We start from the raw sequence: 20,994 nt of genomic DNA, 5'->3' as shown, positions 1-20,994 counted from the left end.
CTCAACGATCGTTTAATCGGGATAAGGTGAAGGAAACCCCACCTTCCGTCTACGATACTGATTCATTAATTACTAGTATGCCCGTGGAGTGTCACGTCCCTGGGACCTGTAACGTAATTCGCAAAATATTTACCTCATATCCCAGATCGAAATTAAAAAGCAGTCTATTAACCACAGGGTTGTTTTACATTTATGTTTATTTTCTTGCAATTTGGATGAAGATTTGATGATATCGAGTGTATTTTCAATAATATTCGACCCAGGTCAGGAAATTATCAAATTCAACATACAATCACGAAATCATCCACTACATATTTGTTATTATCGGACAATATGACTCACTGATTTCATATACATAAAATTAACCAATAACCATAGATATTTCACAATTGTGTATAATAATTATGTGCGTAACGATGATTAAAAATCAACTCTAAAACCGCGCATGTACTTTACTTGAAAACAGTTTTCAGTACCGCGAATCAAAGTAGTGAATAAATTGAAAATATTGACATCATCTTATAACCTTCATTTCTTTATATTCTATCTTTTTTTTCTACATGTTCCCAGATTAATTAATATCCTCACTTCAACAAATATGACGTTAATTGACGGTGTTGGTGACGAAGTGACCGATTTCTTCATAATAGTCAGCGTACTGTTAGTTGGATGGCTGGCATGGTGTTCTACAAGTATAGCCGATCAGCCACTTATACGTACAGTGTTGATATTGCAACATCGCACACGTACTCGTATTGCAGAACTTAGGGCGAGTAGTCAGATTACAAACTCTACAAGTCGAATCCAAAATCTTGAGCCCACACCCGAAGCTATAGAACATGCAATTGAAACTGTGACCGATACGGTAGATCCGCAATGTCCAACATCATCCGCAGTCCCAGGTAGAGCTAGTGCGACGAATTTCTTACTCATTTTAATCGATTTCTCAATTTATTCACTGTTAATCACATTCCATTGCAATTCTGCAGCTCCTGCTGAAGAACAAAACGAAACAAACTCATCTGTTGCGGCTGCCTCGTCCGAAGAAGTGCTGATCCAAGCTATGGACACTTTCAATAACGATGATTCCGGATTACGACAGAGAATAGTCAAGATCGATACTGCTACGGAATCAACTGATGTACCTGAATCTGCGGCTACTATCACAACCGAGCATTTAGGTGCCGGTGCTGAGCCTGTGGTTGATGAAGCTACCCAAATAACTATAAAACTAAAGTTTATCAACGACGATCAAAAAGTAGTTAAAGGAAGTCCAGAGGAATTATTGGGTGATTTTAAAAGGTGATCAGGGCACTCCATTTTTATCATAAATCCGTAACACGGATGTGCCTTATGCTAAATAACAAAGATGTTTTGGTCATTCTAGTTGGTATCTCTTATCCTGTAAAAAAAAATTCTATTTGTGACTTTTGTTGTTTGCAGGAAACATTTTGAGGTAGAACTTGCTGCTCAGAAACTAGTTCGTTTGGTATTCAATGGTCAGGTACTTCAACCTGATACTAGAACCCTGAAGAGGTGCGGTTTGTACCATAATTGTGTTGTTCATTGTTTGGTACATCAACCACGACCAAATCCTACGCCTGCAGTTCAGTCAGGCACATCAGACAATGCTTCGCCACTGTACTTTAACCCTCAATCATTCCAAGACTTGCCAGCAAGTGCAGGTCTTGCAGGAGGACGGCACGACTGGGATCTTAGTAGACTTTTAGTTAGCATTTTGACAGTAATTTTGGGTCTCGCTTGGTATTCACGATACCATTATGCTCAGTTATTCACGGCAACTACTACTCTCGCACTATACGCGCTCACCGCTATGTTTACCGTTGCACTTTTCGGCCATTTTTTCCCTGATCAAGATAGCATTAGAAACATTGAATAAAAAGGACCTTAATCATTTTGGAAAAACTGGACAATGTTATATGAAATATTTAAAACACAGTTACTGCGGATAAAGTGACTTGATCACGTGAAATCTTGAACATTTTGTCTCGGAATAAACGCAATGTCTTTACATTAAGTAAGGAGGAAGTCTGTTTTCAATTTTCAGACATTGACCGTTGCATAACAAGAGTCCGGAAAGTATACTGTTACCTTACAAATATCAGGAAGAGGAGAGAATATTTCGGAAAAGAAAATTCTTGTGTAAATTTTTCTACCACGTACTACTTTTCAATTTTGAATATATATATATATATATTTTTTTTTTTTGTAAAATATAGGTGATGAAAAACTGTTGGCATTAAATTTGCTATGAATTAATTCTTGTTTAATTTAAATGATACGCAAATTCTAAACTTTGCCGTGTATATAGAATGTAAAAAAAAAACCATCGTTGTTACATTGAAATAGCAGGTTTATATTTCAGTTACCATGTTACATGCGTACAGAATGCAGTTTGAGTTATTTTATAAATTATTGCCACCCGTGATGAGCTTATGTTAAACTTAACTTGTTTGTTATATTTTCCGAACGTTATCTTTATTTTTAAAATGTAGGAAGAATAAACCAGAGGTTAAAGAATCAAATTGTCAAATTGACTAATAATTAATATAAATCTCAATTTTATTTATAAAATAATTCCTATAATTTACATACATACGCAATCAAAGAACTACTAATTGTCACCTGGCGTTTTCTTATTCCAGTAAAAGATTGAGCCACAATCAAGTATTAGCATAAAATCGTTTTTCAAAACTTTGTTACCTGAATTCAAGTAGCAAAACAAAAAGAAGAGAAACGACGAAAATCGAATACATTATTATTTGGCTTCTAATGTTGTCCCATTGAGTTTAAAAATATTATCTGCTGGTACATTAGAAAAATTAACATTTCCAAACACTAATAATCTTTGATGCAAAGCACTATTGTCCAAGGCAAAATTTCCTACAGGATTTTCAAGTAGGATGACACCCTTTTGGGATTTCGATTTTACATTGACAAAGTGACAAACAGGTAATTTGTTGTTTACATTTGATATGGACGGACATGTACCAGCTGGAACAATTAATATTGTCTGCGTGTGTAGCGACGTGATTGGTGTTGACTCAGTAACTAGTTTTCCATCAGAATACAAATCGTAGTGACAGCCATATATACCAAATATTTTCTCGATCTCAGAATTCAGTTGATTATACGATATGCTGACACCTCCGGTAAAATTTTCTAACAATATGGTGGCTACCGAATTAGTGGCCCCAAATCTTGGTTTAAGATTAACGAGTTTTAAATTTACCCATTTAGAGAATGGTTCTACTTGGGAGTCGTTGAGATGTAGTCTGATTTCGGTAGAATCGGATGGTTTAACTTTTGTTAAAACAAGTTTAAGATTGACCCCCTTAACTTTTTGTTCTTCTTGTATAATAATATCATCGTCAGGAGACATCTCTGCGATATTTTTCTGAGGCGTTTTTGTAATTCCTTCTATGAACGATTTATAGCTAACAGCCACTGCAGCCAAGTTGCTACTAAGGTCCTCAATCTCGTAATACACAATAGCCTCATCAGATGGTACAAGCTGTGCTTTCTTCCTTAGTTTCTGTACACGGTTTATTATTTCACGTGCAACCCCTTCGTGCTGCATTGTTTCATCTGGAGTAACATCCAGAAGAATCAGGATATCTCCTTCACTGTGTGCTTCGTATTGTTCAGAAAATTTTTCAGCTGCTGGACCGGTGAAGCTAAACATAAGCCGAATATCTTCAGGCCCTAATTCGTGACCTTGTACTTCAATTTTTTTTGTTGCAACAAATTTTTGTAGATCTTCATCCGATAGTTGCTTGATAGCTTGCATTATAGATTTGAAGTCGCCCTTCAGTCTAGCGCCAAGCGTTTTATGATCTGGCTCAGCACGTAATATAACGCCATATTTTTCTTTGTCGGTTGTAGTAGTGAGCTCCCTTATGTTCAATTCTTCAAGTATATATGTTTTGAGTGAATTGATATCTTCTAAAACTTTGGGGTCTCGATGGATTACCACAATTCCTGGCAATGGATATTTTACAGGAATAGTTTTTCTGTCTCTAGCAACTCTTCCGAGCTCAATTACTGTTTGCATGTGAGAAACTGCTTTTTCGATAGTTTCGTCAATAAGAGCTATGTTTGGATCAGGAATCATTTGGTAGTGAACACTGTCCATGTTGCTTTTGGTTGCTACAATTAACTTGGACAGTCGTTGGAACATGAATTCAGTTAAAAATGGTGTAAATGGTGCATTTATTCTCACCATTGTATAGAGAACAGAGAATAACGTGTTCAGCGCTTGTTCACAATCTCTTGTTCCTCCATCACCTTTTATTCGTTTTCTGTTCATTCTTACGTACCAATTGGTTAGATTATCTATAAATTTTATCAGTCGAGGTACGACAGTGTAAAGTCTATAAGCTTGCATTTCTTCTTTTAGAAATTGCAGCAATGACTGAGTAAAAGAGGTGAGCCATCTATCCATTATATTGTCCGACGAGTCAGAAATCTTCTTGGTTTCATTGTAATTAAATGGTAGTTTTTCTTCACGTTCAAATCTCTCAACATTTTGCATCAAAAATCTAAATGCGTTATACCATGGCAAAAATACGTCTTTTATAATGTCTCGCACACCTTCTTCTTTGAAGCGCAAATTTTCAGCCCTGACTACTGGGGAGTTGATCAAGTACAACCTTAGAGCATCAGCCCCAAATTTATTAAGTACTTCTTTTGGATCTGGATAATTCTGCTTTCGTTTTGACATCTTCTGACCATCGGCAGCAAGGACCAGACCATTAGCAACTAGATTTTTGAACGGTGCCTTTCCAAATAATGCTGTAGAAATTACCAGCAAGGTGTAAAACCAACCACGAGTTTGATCGATACCTTCGGCGATGAAATCAGCTGGGAAACTATCTTCAAAGTCTTTGACTCGTTCAAAAGGGTAATGCATTTGAGCATAAGGCATGGATCCAGATTCAAACCAACAGTCAAATACTTCCGTGACACGTTTAAGAGGAGGATGCCCAGGACGCTTAGAAGGAATGGTCAGATGGTCTATACTTTCTCTGTGAATATCTTCAATCTTGGATCCAGTCAACTGCTCTAATTCTGCAATACTTCCAACACACACAATTTCCATTTTGTCCTCGGACACCCAGAGCGGTATGGGATTACCCCAGTAACGATTTCTACTGATAGCCCAGTCCCTAGCATCTCGAAGCCAATTACCGAAACGTTTGTCTTTAACATATTCAGGCACCCAATAAGTTTCAGAGTTTGCGGTTATTAGCTTGTCTTTGAATTGTTCAACCCTAATAAACCAAGATGGAACTGCTTTGTAGATCAACGGAGTATCAGACCTCCAACAGTAGGGATATTTGTGTTTGCTGGTTCCACTATGAACAAGTTTTCCTTTTCCTTGCAGATGCTTTATGATATTTTTATCAGCAGTCTTGACATACTGACCCAAAAAGTCACTTACTGGCTCTGTAAAATTACCGCAGTTATCAACAGGGCAGACAACAGACTGATCACGAGTTATTATTCCTGCTGCCAAACAGCAGCGATAATCATCCTCTCCGAAGTATGGTGCTTGATGAACAATTCCAGTACCAGTTTCAGCGGTTACGTAAGTGTCGTTTAATACCACGAAGGCTCCTTTTTCCCTCAGATCGCAAAAGTAGTTAAATGGTGGCTCATAGCGTTTACCTTTAAGGTCAGTGCCCTTCCTCTTACCAACTAATGCATACTGAGCTTTAGATTTGTATATAAGGTTCAAACTTGACTCAAGTATGATGTAAATTTTATTCGTAGTCAAGTCTTTCGCCTCGACATACTCAAAATTCGGATTGCAACATAATGCCAGGTTACTGGGAAGAGTCCACGGGGTTGTCGTCCAAGCCAAAATAGATATTCCAGGTTCGTCGAGCAGTGGAAAAGCGATTACTACCGAAGGATCGGCGATGTCTTTGTAGTTCTGACCAGATTCAAAATTGGATAATGGAGTATTACATCCGGTAGAGAAGGGCATTACTTTTACACCTTGATATACGAGACCTTTGTTGAATAATTCCTTAAAGATCCACCATATGGATTCCATATACCAAGGATAAAGAGTTTTGTAGTCATTCTTAAAATCGATCCATCGTCCAATCCTTCCAACAATAGTTTCCCACTCAGACGCATAGCGCATTACAATGCTTCTACATTCTTTGTTATAGTTGGCTATCCCCATCTTGGCTACATCATCGGGGCCCTTGATCCCAAGCACTTTGTCGACTTCGAACTCTACCGGTAAGCCATGTGTGTCCCAGCCAAATCTTCGCTCAACGTGAAACCCACGCTGATGTGCATACCTCGTGACTATGTCCTTTATTGACCCTGCTAATAAGTGACCATAATGTGGCATACCAGTAGCAAAGGGTGGCCCATCAAAGAAGGAATATCTAGGTTTGCCTTTCGACTGTTTTAAACAAGTATTAAATACGTCCAATTTTTTCCATAACTCGAGGATGACTTCTTCCTCTTTGGGAAAGTTTATTGTATCTGGTAGTTTTTCCGTCATTGCAGTGTTACAATTAGATACTTTGTGATAAACGAATGATGCAACCTGCTACTTCGCAGCCGTATTAGATTAATTTGATATTATTGTATCAGCAGCAGAAAACTATTCACGTGTGAATTCACACATCTTCCTTCACGACTCTGTGCAAATACTCTATGCAATAGTCAGCAAAAAACCGATTTTAGTTTAAATAAATAAAAGGTTTCGCACCGGCTGTTCAAACGACCTCAACGCAACGTGCTTCTCTCATCAGCAGAAGTTGCAAATTATTTTTAGGTTATACTATGGTTATATTCTCACAATCACTGTTCTAGTGTTCTAGCCTGATGATACGAGTTTGTTGGTATTAGCAGTTTCACGCATTATCAACCAAGCAGCTGAGCACATCGGTAAAAAAAGGTCTTATAACTAAAAGCTACCGCGTGCAGAACGTTGGTAACATACCGTCGTCATAGTGAAATTGAAAAGTTAAGAAAATCCCGTTCAAGAAATATTCGTAAGTGGTCGGAGAATTCATACTTCGTCTAACGTCGCATGTTATGGCAATATTGGCGATGCTCTAAACATTTGATCTCGTTGCGCGTAGCTTACGTGGTGTTTTCACCCGGCAGTTGAAACCATAGATATGTAAAATAGAGCGTAAGCAATGGTTTAATTGTCCTATGAACGGAATCGAGTCGGTTCTCTAAAGGACAGCAGATAATAATTCTCGCGCTCTCTCTGTCGCTCTACCCATGAAGTGTGGGCTACAAGAGGGGGGATGAAGAGCCTAGGCAGGTATGTGCAGCTACCCCCACTCCATGGGAAGAGCCACAGAGAGGGCGCGCGAATTATTATCTTCCATCGTTCAGAGAACAGTTAAATCTCTTCTGAGCGCCACGCCGTGCATCAGTCGTTTCCAAGCAATCGGAGCGAAATAACGTGTTCTCGGTATCAGTTCAAGATTCAGACCGCGTTGTTCAGGTGGTGTCACGTTGTTCGATCAGTGTATTTCCACCATACTCATCTGTGAGTAACACACGATGAGCCGCGTGTAGCCTGTGGAAAAACCGAGTGACTGAAATAAAAACACCCTGCGAATGGTGAAGGTGAATTTCGTGTCCCGAGTTTTCATAGTTTTATGTAATTTCAGATTTAAGTGATGTCTATTTTTGTCTCTGTGCGACGAGTGTCAATTTTATTATTTTTTTTCTTTGGCTGATTTTCGGCAAATGCGCAGTTCCGTTGTTAGCAAATTTATTTGGTCGGTTCAAAGATACTGCTACAGCACAGAAAGTGAGTGTAGAATCGAGTGTCGTTACGGTGTGGATTTTCGGATTATAAGAAATTACTGAAGATCTGAATTATGTGAAAAATGCGTCACTTCACCAATAAACCTGAGATGCTACAAGAACTACTACGTGTTCAAGTGTGGAGCAGCCCAGAGTCGAGGTAACAATACTTTAATTATTGATTGATAATTCACGGTGGTCATTTAAAGCCGAACTTTTGTTCTTGCATAACATGCAATGTATAAATATGAATCTCGATAACAGTAATAATTGATTTGAAATCTGAAAAGCCGATTTTCTAAATTAATTCAAGTGTTTTGTTTTGCTTTTCACAGATTTAAGCAGAGACTTCCGAGTAACTTCTCCATTTCTCGGCAACGCTGGTGAGTTTGCATGTGTTAGGTTACGGGTTTTTCCCTGGTATTCCCCTGTCACGTGGCGTGGCGGTAACAATTGTTACACAAATCTTCGATTTCTTAGCTGCATGGTTAGGCTCATTCACGATCGCAACGTGCTTAACTTTCGGTTGAATAATTTTTTTTCGCAATGCAATTTAGCGTAGCTTACTTCCAGTTAGAGATTATACACGTTGCTTAAAGTGGAATGAGCATCGCGACAGGTAACCATCGCTTACTCGGCACTCGCGAGATCGAATTGTGTTTCGTAACTGATGTAATAATCTACGTTTGAATTTACCGATGATGCCGTTTAAGTGGTGGGTTCACCTGAGGTTTGAACATATTCAATTATTCACGTTATTGTTAAATTTATGAAATTCCAAAGTCTGGCATAACGTAACGTAATCAATTTGCATCTTATATATCATTTTCAATCTTTTAACAGCCAACAAGTATTGGTCAACTGCAGGCTTAGCTCGCTTAGAAAAATGCTAATTGGCATATAGGATGTTTTTAATCACTTTTACAAAAGGTTAATGTACCGATAGTCTGCCAACATTTACTAAAATAATAAATGCAATGTTAGGGTTGGCGGAATATAACCGCGATACTGTATTCTGAGTAGGCAGACTACGATACAAAAACATTTTGCTCCCAACAGGTAACCAACGAAAATGTAAGTCAGTGACCACGACGCAAATGATGAAGAATGACGTGTGTTGGAGAGAATGGAGAATCGTTTAGGTCGAATATAGGTAACCGGGTAGGTAGGTGGACGTTTTGGGATCCGTCGCGGGGTTTATGCATGAGTGTGTGAATCTCTCTTTTCCGTTGGGTGGCTTCGTTGGGAAACAGGCGAGGGTAGGAAGGTCGCGATGTACCGTGATGTTACTAACTTTTCTAATCCACAGCGTCAAACGATCACAGATATTTTTTTACCAAAAGACTCCGTATTCGGGTCTCTCGACCATTTGACAGCAGTTGAATATAAAAGAAATTGAATTTTCCATTTGTTGTCACTCTGCGACCATTTTTCAGTCGTTATGCAATTCGATCATTTAGTCATTACCGATCGTTATTCCATTCAATTGATCTCTGTGATCGTCTGAATGGGCAAAACGCATCTCTGGACCATCTATCGCGTTCCGTGGTACGCTAGATGGGGAGAGATGCTGAGCTCGAAGACTTCGCGTCGAAGAGGACCGCCGACCGTCACGCCACACAATAATGCATGCCCTCCAACCTCCTTCCCGGACTTGATCGCATGTCAGAATAACAATTCGCATCGCAATGTGTCGGATTCAAAAAGACGCAGATGCGGATTGGGTTTCTACAGAATTTTGCGACAAGTCCTAGATATTTAAGGTTTTTGACAGGTTAATCGATCGCGCCTTTTTGCGCGTAAATTAATAACGGGACTCGGACACGTGTTTTTGCGCGTCGATTTTGCAAACAGTACATGAAAGAGTTATGCACTATCGATGTGCTGATATTTCAGCTCTTTGGTCAATTTTTTGACGAGTAATAAAATTTTCAAGTTCCACGCTGCCTTTTGCGCGTGGACTTGGTACCTTTCAGTTATGAGAGAAAGCGCGGCATTTTAAAACCGGCGCTCAACTCGCAGGAACAAAAATCTCGGTAGTGTACTCTGATAGTGGAGAATTTTAGCATAAGTATTTATGAAATATGTCTGAAATGTACAGACATACTCGTTTAACTGCTTGTATTATTTTCTATTTCAGGGCAACAAAATCAGTTTTTTAACGAATGCACTGAGAACTATAGAATGTTGAGTCGAAAAAGATATTCACTTCAATAACTCAAAGCAGAAAGAGATGTCGATTCGAAAACTTGAGAATGTTTTTTATTCATCAACGCAATTAATAATCGAAGCAACGAATATTAAGGCGAATATCATGTTGGACTCGACTCATTTTTTGTCAGTGTATGGACTTATGCGATTGTGCTAACCATACCTTCACCTGTTTCAGCTAATTAAACCTTTGTCTGTTTCAGCTAATCAAACTTTGTCTGTTTCAGCTAATCGAACCCTCTGTCTATTTCAGCTAATAAAAGTTTTTATCTGTTTCAGCCCGTAAAACTTTCTGTCTATTTCAGCTAATCAAACGTTTTTTCTGTTTCAGGTAATCAGAACTTTCTGTCTCTTTCAGCTAATCAATCTTTTTGTCTGTTTCAGCTAATCAAACCTTTTATCTGTTTCAGTTAATCAAACTTTTTGCCCATTTCAGCTAATCAAACTTTTTGTCCATTTCAGATAATCGAACCCTTTATCTGTTTCAGATAATCAAACCTTTTGTCTGTTTTAGCTAATCAAACTTTTTGTCTATTTCAGCTAATCAAACTTTTTGTCTGTTTCAGCTAATCGAACCCTCTGTCTATTTCAGCTAATAAAAGTTCTTGTCTGTTTCAGCCCGTAAAACTTTCTGTCTATTTCAGCTAATCAAACGTTTTGTTTGTTTCAGGTAATCAGGACTTTCTGTCTCTTTCAGCTAATCAATCTTTTTGTCTGTTTCAGCTAATCAATCTTTTTGTCTGTTTCAGCTAATCAAACCTTTTATCTGTTTCAGTTAATCAAACTTTTTGCCCATTTCAGCTAATCAAACTTTTTGTCCATTTCAGATAATCGAACCCTTCATCTGTTTCAGATAATCAAACCTTTTGTCTGTTTTAGCTAATCAAACTTTTTGTCTATTTCAGCTAATCAAGCCTTTTGTCTGTTTCAGCTAATTAAATCTTACGTCTGTTTCAATTAATTAATGTGTCTCTATTTCGTTAATTATAGTTTTTATTTACCTAATTTTAAGATAAGTATATTTCTGCCTGTATCGACATATGTTACTAATTATATTTTCGTCTGTTCCAGGTAACTGAGTTTTAATGACTATACTGAAAAATTAACGCTTCATTTTTCAGGCTTAGGTCTGGCTTAAGTCTAGTTCAGGTCTGGTTCAGAGTCAGTCATCTTTTTTTTCACCGATACATAGATTTAGCGATGTAGTTGGTGGTTACAAAGTGTGGTACAATTTATTGCTGTAGTTTTTTTCTTGAGTCGCTCATAGGTCATGTTCGATTTGTATTTCACTATAGAATTATACAGCTCTGTTGTATTTTGGTCGTTCTGTTTATTCTACTCAGATTCATTTCCATTTCTTCAAAGATTTCTGCATCGTCTTTCAATAGGTAAATGCCAACGTCTTACAGCGATTCGTGTTTCAATCTTGGTTTAGTTGTTGATTGTGTTGCGTATTCACCAGGTTCTCCATTTTAATGATCATCTCATACCTCATAGGAAAAAACCCGTGCGCGAACATCCAAAGTCAATTCACGTTCACTTATAAGATAAAAACAATCACCCTTCATCCATAATTAAAACAACCATCTTTCATCTATAATTAAAACAATCATCTTTCATCGATAATAAATAGTCAGCGGGATATACGAAGTGAAAAATTTCGACTGCCTGCGAATATACACGAGTTCAAATTGATTGGGAAAAACAATTTACCATAATTAACATGTGAAAAAAAGTCATGTGCAAGTTTTCGAAGAACGTAAGATCGATCTTGCAAGTATTCTCCGTGGAGTAGGCCTACTGGGGATACCACGTAAAAAAAAACGCGCCGGGTGCTCTACCGCTTGTGGTGGTGTGGAAACGAGCATAAGTGAACTTATTTTCACTGGTGAAATACTAACATATTGTAGTTTTTCAAATGACAATTTTATTTTTGCGTAAATTTAAGCATTGTCAATAAAACTCATGCTTCGATAACATGTAATGCATGTGGAATCGTAATACCGTCGGATTTCTCTAGTTTAGTTAAAGTGAATTCGTAAATTCAAATTTACCTGCGCTTTTTTTACCTATATATATATATTTCTCCAAAACTGACAATCACCCCACTATTGGATCCCGATGCTGTTCCAATAACTCATCAACGACACATATTTCTTGGATAATTACGAAGCAATTACATGAATTTCTAACAAGTTCCTTGTAATTTTAACATATATAATGTAACTCATTAACGTTCTACCAATGTCTCCCCTTCACTTCATGAAATTCTTCTACCTAGGTCTGCAAAATTTGTAAATTCTGTTTGCGGAAATCTACAGAAAACTTTGATAGATCAGAATCTTGTCTCAGAAAAAACCAATGGATTATTGGAAGCGGAAAACTCTTGAAGCTTCCAAAAGGTCTTACAACCTTTCGTCTGTATTTTTTTGACAGAGATATTGTAGATAATTGATGAAAATTTGATCATAAAGAATTTGGAAAATCTATCCTTAGGTGATATCAGTCGTGAGTTTCTGATATCCTATATATAGTATTGACTATGTCTCCCATCCTTTGCATCAAGAAGTGGTTTTTCTAACTCTGTTAGCAGTAAACCATGTGCATGTTTATTGCGCATCTATTTAGATAATGTTATTTTTGTTTATCCGGTGGAGTTAGATTGACATTGCCGATTACAAGGACAGAAGTTACATACAAGTACCATTACATATGTTCTTCATAATAACTCCGGCTATTTTCCTATTGCTTATATCAATAACTGGTTTCTAACAGCCAATCGTGTATATCTATGTTGTGCACGTATTCAAATAAAATTATTTTTGTCGATGTGACGGAGATGCAGTAAGATTAACATTGCTGAATTGGGTTGAAATGAATCGCTGTAAATGAATTTGCATGGTTGTGGGTTGGCGACGGTGTACGGCTCGGTGGTCGTTTCATAGTCATAATAATATCCGACACTGCATCAACCATCTGGGTACACGTGATGATAATATTAGTCCTGTCGTCTTTACGTACCGACCGTTTACCGACTCGAGTTGCGCGACGCAGAGAGTACTACTGATTGACTGAATTTTAGGGTTGTGAAATGTAAGCTGTTAGTACCTCTACATTTTTTTTATACACTGTGGAGCGATACGTAAGTCACGGACGTCACTGGCTGAAATGTGGTTAGAAATTCTTCAAGGGTTGAATTTGTCAAAACATTAATAATATTGAACAGTTTCTATAATACAGTCTGGAAGTTTTATTTTAGAGACTCGTTGAAATGGGAAAAAACAAACAGGCACAACGTACTAAAAATAATGCAAGGGTAAGTGTGTGACAACAAGTTTTATTACAAGCAATCTGCTGTCAGAAAAATATGTTCAATTTTTTTACCGAATAATTCGCTTTGTCACCCGCCTATTCTTTATTCACTTAATACCCACCGAATGTGATATCCACAGGGTTTCACTGACCAGCTGTTTTCTGATATTTTGTTCAATTGTATTATGAGTACATTTGTAATGATGACAGCGTGTGTCGCTGGCTGTTTTAGACAGAGATACCAATCTTCATATCCCTGCCAGAGTCTTTGACTGACAGCTTATAGATTAATAAATCTAATATTTTGATGTCCAATTTTTTATTTCATCATTTTCTATATCTGTTGATACAAATGGTCTAAAATTAAAGAATTCAACTATTTATTATAGCCATCAAGTAGTGGTCGCAGTGCAGAGCTGCTCGAAGCCTCAATGCCCAACTTCGTTGGGTTTTCAGGGGCAAAGGATGGAGGATATATTCCCCTCTTACCAAGACTAACGATTAGTACCTTGGACGAAATCGACATGAGTAAACTGGACTCTCACTTTCAACTGCTGTTGAAGAAAATGAATAAAAAAGATGGAACGACAAAATTAAAGGTGAATCCTCGTTGAATTTGTTGGTTCGGTATTTTTATGCTCAGAAAATTTTACAGGCATTGCAGGAGTTTACTGAGCTATGCAACGACTCGACTGCAAAAACTATTCTAGCAGTCCTTCCATTTTGGCCCCGCATATATTGTCTGCTTGCTATTGATGTGGAACATAGAGTTAGAGAAGCTGCGCATGTGGCGCATTTGGCCATTGTTAAACCTGCGGGAAGAAATATCGCTCCGTATTTGAAACAGCTGGCTGGACCGTGGTTTACGTCACAGTATGATACATACGCGCCTGCAGCCTCTGCTGCTACCAATGCTTTCCAGGTATAATAATTAATAACAGCAGGTAAACAATCTTCCAGACCGCAAATAATTCCCATTTACTTTTTACAGCAAACATTCCCACCAAATAAATTAGCAGACGCAATTGCACACTGTCAGGAAGAAATTTTGACTTACATCTGCGACAATATAACAAATCAAACGCCGCAAACCCTTGGAAATAATAAGTATGCAAAAATACTATGTATTTTTGTGAAGAGGGCAATGTGTCAATGACATATGAAATTTTTTATTAATTTCTTTGATTTTAAGGACAGTTACACCTGAAGAAATGGACATGAGATACCAGAGATTATTGATATCAAGTTTACAAGGATACTCTTTATACTTGAAAACAATTTCTCCTCAGCAAATAGAGAAGGTGGCAAAGATTCACGATAAAATTTTATCACACAATAAGTTCTGGAAATTGGCTAAACATGAAATACCTCTAGTCAGAGCTGGATTCTTCAATGTTCTTGCCTCAATGATTCAACACGCCGAAGAATTGTACAAGAACGAGAAAAAGAAATTGATCACCACCATTATGAACAATCTTGATGAAACAGATCCTGGTGTCTTGCCAGTTGTGTGGGAGGCTGTGCTTCTTGCAATATGTAAAATAGAGGTAATAGAAAGGATGCCAATGTACATATTCAGCTGCAGAATTAGCAAATTGATTATTAGAGTTTAATTCATGTTCTCTAGGGTTGGCATACAGTAGTCAGCATTGAAAAGCTCATAATACCTAAGTTGTGGCATGTTTTAAGAGAAGGAGGTAATGGCAGCGCCAATGCAATTTATCCTAATTTGCTGCCCTTCATCAGCCACTTTCCTATACAAAACGAGAACAAGATGAACTTTTACACAAATTTCTTTAATAATTTACGGAAGGGGTAATTGTTCACCTAAGTAAAAGTAATTGGGCAGCAAATAGAAAGTGAAACAAACAAATAATCATAATTATTTCGTACAGCTTTAAAGTCAAGAGCGTTCAACTCAGCTACTCAGAGATGCTGGCAGTGGTCACTGCATTCGTCGAGTGTTTGCGTTATGTGATTCTTTTGAATAATGAGGATGAAATCTTGTGCGAAACTTTACTGAAACAACAGGTAAAATTATTTTTAATACTAACTATTAATAACTCAAGTGATGATCATTAGGAACAATGAAAGTAAGTAAGTGTTAAACTTGGAATACCAAAATTTGTAAAGTATATATTTTATTTTCACGTTGTAGTTGATGCCAACGTTGGAATGGTGTTTGGTAGAGATTTCACCAGTGAAACCTTTGATTTTTAAACAAATAAGCCAGCTCGTTCGTTATTGGAGTAAAAATCGAAGCGTCGCCGATTACAAGTCGTATGGTCATTTAGTTCAACAATTTTGGTCTACTCTTGAGGAGACACTTTTGAATCTAATTCATTCTACTGAAGCAAATTTTGATTCAGTTCACATTTCAAACTTGTATGACTCGTTGCTGGACTTGTTTCTCAGTTTAAAAAATACCACATTAGTGACTCGCAAAAATTTGAGAGTCAAGTTTTTTGATTCAAACGACCGAGCAGAAAAAAGCGACGAAGTTTTGCCTAAAGTTCCAGAAGAAGACCTGAAGTATTGTACAGAATTAGCTCAACTAATCAACAAAATAACTTCCGTTCATTTTGATAACATCAATAAAGATTCTTCTGAATCAGCTGTCATGTTAACCTGTTATAAATTAATCACAAACTTTGAAAGCAAAGACCTTTTTATTGCATTGACAAAATCGTGTGGAAAAGATACCAGTTTTCTCGATTTTTACAATAAGACTTTGAGGAAATGGTTGATTGAAAAGCCAGAACAGACGGAGCTATTGATAATGTTATTGTTCAGCCTCATCAAATATTTGGATAAATTGGACAAGAAAACAGTTCTTGCTTCATTATCAGAGGTAGATATTCTGTCCAATAAGTAATTAATTCAAAAATGTCTTGAAAATAAATTTTATGATAAATTGTCCAAACAAATATACAAAGTGCAAACTTACAACAGTTACAGAACGAAAATAAAATAATCCTTAGGCATGCGGTCAAGTGTGCTTTGTTAAAACATAATAGGAAGGATCCTGCAGTAAAAGAGTGGTTTTCACAAGCTGAAGTGTCGTCTGTGTTACTAGATGTGACTAAACAAGTAGCCGTTAATGAAACTGCCATCGATTTGGATGTGAACAAAAAAATTCTCATGCAATGTTTCGAGTGTTCTGATAATACCGGTTAGTTACTGTATTAATTATTCTTGTTTTTCATCATTTTCTATAGCAGTACGTTTAAAAATAATCGCGTCTTTGCATTTTCAGATTTAATTATCAGTGATTCTACATTTGATGACATTGTCTCAATCCTCTGTAAAGGTTTGAATGAACAGAGTCAAGATAATCTCAACTCACTCGTTGAATTGGTTTCTGAGATATCCTCTGCAACTTGGACTCACAACAAACTAAGGCTAGGAGTTGTCAAAATTATCGAAACTATGTTTGGATTAAGTTGCACACTTGACTTAGATAGCAGTGCTTTCCCGATAAAAAAAACTGTTCAGAATATATGGGAAAATGGGCTGGTCCGGTTAAAAACGATGTTATCTCCCGCAAAACTTGTTGACCTTACTAAAAAATGTGCAGACATTCTATGGGCAAATATCTTTCTGTCGTAAGTTACTTGTTTTTGAAATATGGTTCTAAGAAAGCAATTTAAGCTATTGATTTCTTTTATTCATGTATTCATTTTTGTACTATTTCTCTAGAGAACACCTATATTCTTTAGAAAAATTAGTGGAAATTGCAGTCAGCTTTATAAAAGCATTGGTCGAAGACGATGATGAAAATGAGCATACAAAAAATGTCATTTCTGCTTTTACTGCTGGGTCGAAGATGGCTACTTGGTTGGCTGATGTGACAACAATAGTTCTGTATGCAGAAGTAGTGTCAGGAAATTTAGCAACGATGGAAACGTGTTTTCAGACAAAAATTGGTCAAGATATTGTTAACATCGACTTGGAACAAAAGTATCCTACGGACAATATAGAAAACTGTGTTAGATGGGCTTTATTGAACATTAAATTACTAAAAAAACTCTTCATGAGAAAATCTGAAGGCCAAGACGATATCGAAGACGATTCAACAGAAGTTCAAGATATGGATATTGTTAAAGTCAATGCATTACCTGTTATTGAAGAGACTATGTTGAATATTCTACATATTGTTGCTACAGGATATTTGTATGGTTTACACTATACTTCAGTGAGTAAATTTCTATGTTTGGTGTACGTTGCTCGATTAAAGTAATTAAAAGTATTTTACACGAATTTACATTTTGCAGACAAAACACTTTAATGCGATTAACACCCTGTTTACTGATCTAAAAGAGGAAGTTAAAGTTACATATACATTGCTTGGAACAGACATACGTGAGAGTAATCTCAAGTTCATCCTCCAAAAGTAAGGCAGTATAAAAAGAATAAATATATTATCATCATGTACAAGTAAGTAACAAATTTATCAATTCACTCCTGTTGGATTTTTTAGTTCTGGAATTTACGTTGGAATATGGCCTCATGTGCTACGTCTTTTTTGCATGGAACTAGCACCGTGTGATAGTCTAACTACTAAATTCAGAGAAGATTTTAGCATCACAAGTTCTGCCTCAAATAATGTAAACGAAATTGGCGCTCAACTTCAAGCTGTTCAGGTATATTTTTTCAGATTTTGTATGAAATGTTTATTTTATCAATTCTTGACGCATTATTATTAATTTTAACACTGATCCCAGGTTTTGTCTGATTACCTAAACATGGAAGATATTCCATTACAATTGGACAATAATGTAAACGCACTCGTAGTAGGACGGAGCTTGCTTGGCGGTAATTCAGAAAAAACCTTGACATATTTTATTGCAACTTTAGATAAAGTGATAAAGCTCTACCAAGAGGATAACGGTTTCTTACTTTTTGATTGGTATGTGAAAAAAGTAATGTTCGACAAAGTGAAAGTTGCACAATTGTTTACACAATTTCCATTTTTCTCTTCACAGTGATGTATCAGAAGTAACGTGGCAACAGTTCACATTACCTTTGGAAGTTGTTAGATTTCTATCAAAGTCCGTCTCGACAATACCAACAAAATTAACTCACGCGCACTGGGATTTCATATTGATATCTCTAGCCTCTTGGCAGCTTTCAGTAAACAAATCTAAAAAGAATTGTGGTAATTTGAAGGTACGAATTTGATTTCAATTATTCACTATCTTATTTAATCATTAGGGATATATGCATTTTGTACTTGGTAAGTATTCAATTTTGTACACCTTAGGTAACAGCTTTTATTGTTGCTGTGAATAAATTGTTCTGTACACTACAAGAACTCTTATACAAACATGAGAAAGAATCTGTTGAAGGATTGCCTGGAACAATATTAGATGAGTGGAAAAACATTTTTGCTGATGATGTGTATATTGTCCTTGTTGAAACTTGGATGTATTGTTCCGGTAAGCGAAATGCATAATCCAAATTATTTCTTATACTCTTTAGTTGTTGTCATTTCCGAATATTTTTACTATTCACAGATTTGTACAATCAACACGACGTATCATCTATGCAACTTGTTCTGCTGAATAACCTGGGTGAGGCTCTGAAGTTGGTAGACGAAAAAATCTTCTTTGGACAGCATACCAGTGCTGCACTTGTATCGATCAACTCTGAAAAAGTGATTAAGCTCTCTTTCAACTTGCTACAATCCCCTGTTCCGAGCCTCCAGCTGTCAGCTTATCAAGTTTTCAAAAAAATTATTCCAGAGTTGGTAGCGCGAGACAAAAACCTCATAGAATCAGAAAGCTTCGATCCAAATTTGTTGAATTTCAAAAAGTTCGAAAACGTTCTCGCATCCACTCAGTACATCGTAAACGCTATGTTATTGGACTTCAAGTAAGAAATGGCAGAATAAGTCAATTGTTTCAACCACTGGTACTTCATTAGATGACAATAACGAAAACAAGCACATTTTGTAGATTATGTGAAACTGTAAGCTGCACGATTCAGCCCTACACAGATTCGTACACTTATACTCTTGGGTATTTATTTGAGTGGGCCATTTTGTTGGATATGTGTTCCTATGCTCATGCCGAATTGCGTTACCAATATTCGGAACTGCTCAAGTAAGTTTCACAGGTGTCTAATTATCTATTTTATATGACTTTTTAATCTAATGGTCAAAAATTCTTTCAGGGATGATTTCTTTCCTAGCTTAATGAACAACCTCTTCCGGCTAATGCCAGTAGAAATTTTCCAAGACAATAAAAATAAGGCTGTGAGACTTACAGAAATATTTTCTACTGCACCTTCATTTAGTTTTGCAAGTAAGATTGACAGTTTCAAATATTTCTTTTTTACTTTTGTATTCCACTTGACATTTTTATATAAAATTTCTTCAGAGACTTGGACTGAGTGCAGACTAGATCATTTAGTTTGCTGGTTGTACGCTAATAGTTTGAGACAACTCCCAGTTCTGGTGAGACAATGGTGGGGTGCAGCAGACAGTAGAGTTAGCGCTGCTGTAGAAAGAATCACAATACTTTATGTTAGCCCTATGCTGTGTCAAGAAGAGCTCAGTTGCAACAAGCTTACAGGCATCGAAAACATGCAGGTGAGTAAAATAAGAGGTATATTGCAGACGGCGAATGATAAAAAGTTATTGATGATACTATATGAAGCGATGCATGTACATAGGTCAAAGTACATCCAACAGCGAGGGAAGTTATAGCATTGTATCAAGTGGAAGATGCGAAACTGGAACTTAGCATAATTTTACCGATTAACCATCCCCTTGGACCGGTAACTGTAGATCTCGGACAGCATGCGGGTGGTGCAGCAAATTGGAGAAACTGTCATATGCAGCTCTCCATATTCCTGACGCATCAGGTTTGTACATTTCGATATTACTTTGGTATAGTTTTTAGTACTTCGAATCGTGGAATGTATGACTGAATTGTGAAGGGAGCGGAACTAGATACATGTGTTGATTTGACCAAGATTATTCATTTACAGAACGGATCAATTTGGGACGGATTAACTCTTTGGAAGAATAATCTGGATAAAAGGTTTTCCGGCGTTGAAGAGTGTTACATTTGTTTCAGTATTGTTCATGCCACTACAAATCAAATACCAAAACTTTCATGCCACACATGCCGAAAGAAATTCCACACACCATGTCTGGTAAGATACATGATTTTTATCTCACTAAGTTACGGCCAATATGGTGAAATATAGATAATCACCAGTAAAATCGTTAACATTAATTTTCTGTTGCAGTACAAATGGTTCAGTACAAGCCAGAAATCTACGTGCCCGATTTGCAGAAACATATTCTGAGCTAAAACTGATATATGTAAAATTGAAACTGGTTGGTTACACAAACATTGTATGTAATACGAATGTTTGTATTTTCACTAAATAAATGGTTACTTATTTTTAGGATATTAGGTCTGCAATAATATTATTCAATACTAAATGTTACGATTTAAATACTATTAAAGTGAAATAGATAAAAAGTGTAAATAGATAAGTACACCTAGTTGTATAATTCTACGTAATGGTAAACGCGAAATAAATGCATATGTATTTTTCAACTAATTCCCCACTTTATCTTCCATTTATTTTTGTGTCTAAAAAGGCAGTTGAACACTGGACAAAATCATGCTAATTCTG

General features: G+C 36.7%; 3 protein-coding genes across 4 annotated transcripts; 2 read left to right on the top strand and 1 right to left on the bottom strand.

Moving 5' to 3' along the window:
- The first annotated feature begins 71 nt into the window (after positions 1-71).
- On the top strand, positions 72-2,565 carry LOC124310144 (transmembrane and ubiquitin-like domain-containing protein 1). Its single transcript, XM_046773845.1, has 4 exons — positions 72-263; positions 571-902; positions 990-1,302; positions 1,444-2,565. The coding sequence occupies exons 2-4, from the start codon at positions 599-601 to the stop codon at positions 1,898-1,900; spliced, it is 1,074 nt and encodes a 357-aa protein (XP_046629801.1). The 5' UTR covers positions 72-263; positions 571-598; the 3' UTR covers positions 1,901-2,565.
- Positions 2,234-6,687, bottom strand: LOC124310138 (isoleucine--tRNA ligase, cytoplasmic). The gene has a single exon (XM_046773831.1). It carries the CDS (start codon positions 6,545-6,547, stop codon positions 2,780-2,782), a length of 3,768 nt encoding a protein of 1,255 aa, XP_046629787.1. The 5' UTR covers positions 6,548-6,687; the 3' UTR covers positions 2,234-2,779.
- Positions 6,688-13,151: 6,464 nt separating this feature from the next.
- Positions 13,152-20,919, top strand: LOC124310523 (E3 ubiquitin-protein ligase listerin). Of its 2 annotated transcripts, XM_046774568.1 has the most exons (23): positions 13,152-13,345; positions 13,731-13,940; positions 13,997-14,263; positions 14,333-14,448; positions 14,534-14,888; positions 14,969-15,156; positions 15,237-15,372; positions 15,500-16,192; positions 16,294-16,513; positions 16,598-16,946; positions 17,041-17,536; positions 17,616-17,734; positions 17,822-17,984; positions 18,066-18,250; positions 18,327-18,510; positions 18,605-18,779; positions 18,858-19,215; positions 19,299-19,445; positions 19,516-19,646; positions 19,722-19,933; positions 20,017-20,208; positions 20,335-20,502; positions 20,599-20,919. In XM_046774568.1, exons 1-23 carry the CDS (start codon positions 13,301-13,303, stop codon positions 20,656-20,658), a joined length of 5,169 nt encoding a protein of 1,722 aa, XP_046630524.1. In that variant the 5' UTR covers positions 13,152-13,300; the 3' UTR covers positions 20,659-20,919. The 2 variants fall into 2 exon arrangements, with proteins under 2 accessions (XP_046630524.1, XP_046630525.1); XM_046774569.1 differs by lacking the exons at positions 13,152-13,345; positions 13,731-13,940; positions 13,997-14,263 and having other exon boundaries at positions 14,539-14,888.
- Positions 20,920-20,994: the final 75 nt, after the last annotated feature.

The sequence above is a fragment of the Neodiprion virginianus genome, chromosome 1 (assembly GCF_021901495.1).
Source record: "Neodiprion virginianus isolate iyNeoVirg1 chromosome 1, iyNeoVirg1.1, whole genome shotgun sequence".
Classification (NCBI taxonomy): domain Eukaryota; kingdom Metazoa; phylum Arthropoda; class Insecta; order Hymenoptera; family Diprionidae; genus Neodiprion; species Neodiprion virginianus.
Note: the sequence above shows the minus strand (reverse complement) of the source record. Positions and strands in the feature narration are given on the sequence as shown.

Excerpts from the sequence above, each read along its gene's own strand:
- LOC124310144 (XM_046773845.1), top strand. The coding sequence starts at position 599 with ATGACGTTAATTGACGGTGTTGGTGACGAAGTGACCGATTTCTTCATA. Across the intron at positions 903-989 it reads AACATCATCCGCAGTCCCAG|CTCCTGCTGAAGAACAAAAC; the intron begins GTAGAGCTAGTG and ends GCAATTCTGCAG. Across the intron at positions 1,303-1,443 it reads TTATTGGGTGATTTTAAAAG|GAAACATTTTGAGGTAGAAC; the intron begins GTGATCAGGGCA and ends TGTTGTTTGCAG.
- LOC124310138 (XM_046773831.1), bottom strand. The coding sequence starts at position 6,547 with ATGACGGAAAAACTACCAGATACAATAAACTTTCCCAAAGAGGAAGAA.
- LOC124310523 (XM_046774568.1), top strand. The coding sequence starts at position 13,301 with ATGGGAAAAAACAAACAGGCACAACGTACTAAAAATAATGCAAGG. Across the intron at positions 15,157-15,236 it reads TTTAATAATTTACGGAAGGG|CTTTAAAGTCAAGAGCGTTC; the intron begins GTAATTGTTCAC and ends TATTTCGTACAG. Across the intron at positions 19,446-19,515 it reads CAATATTCGGAACTGCTCAA|GGATGATTTCTTTCCTAGCT; the intron begins GTAAGTTTCACA and ends AAATTCTTTCAG.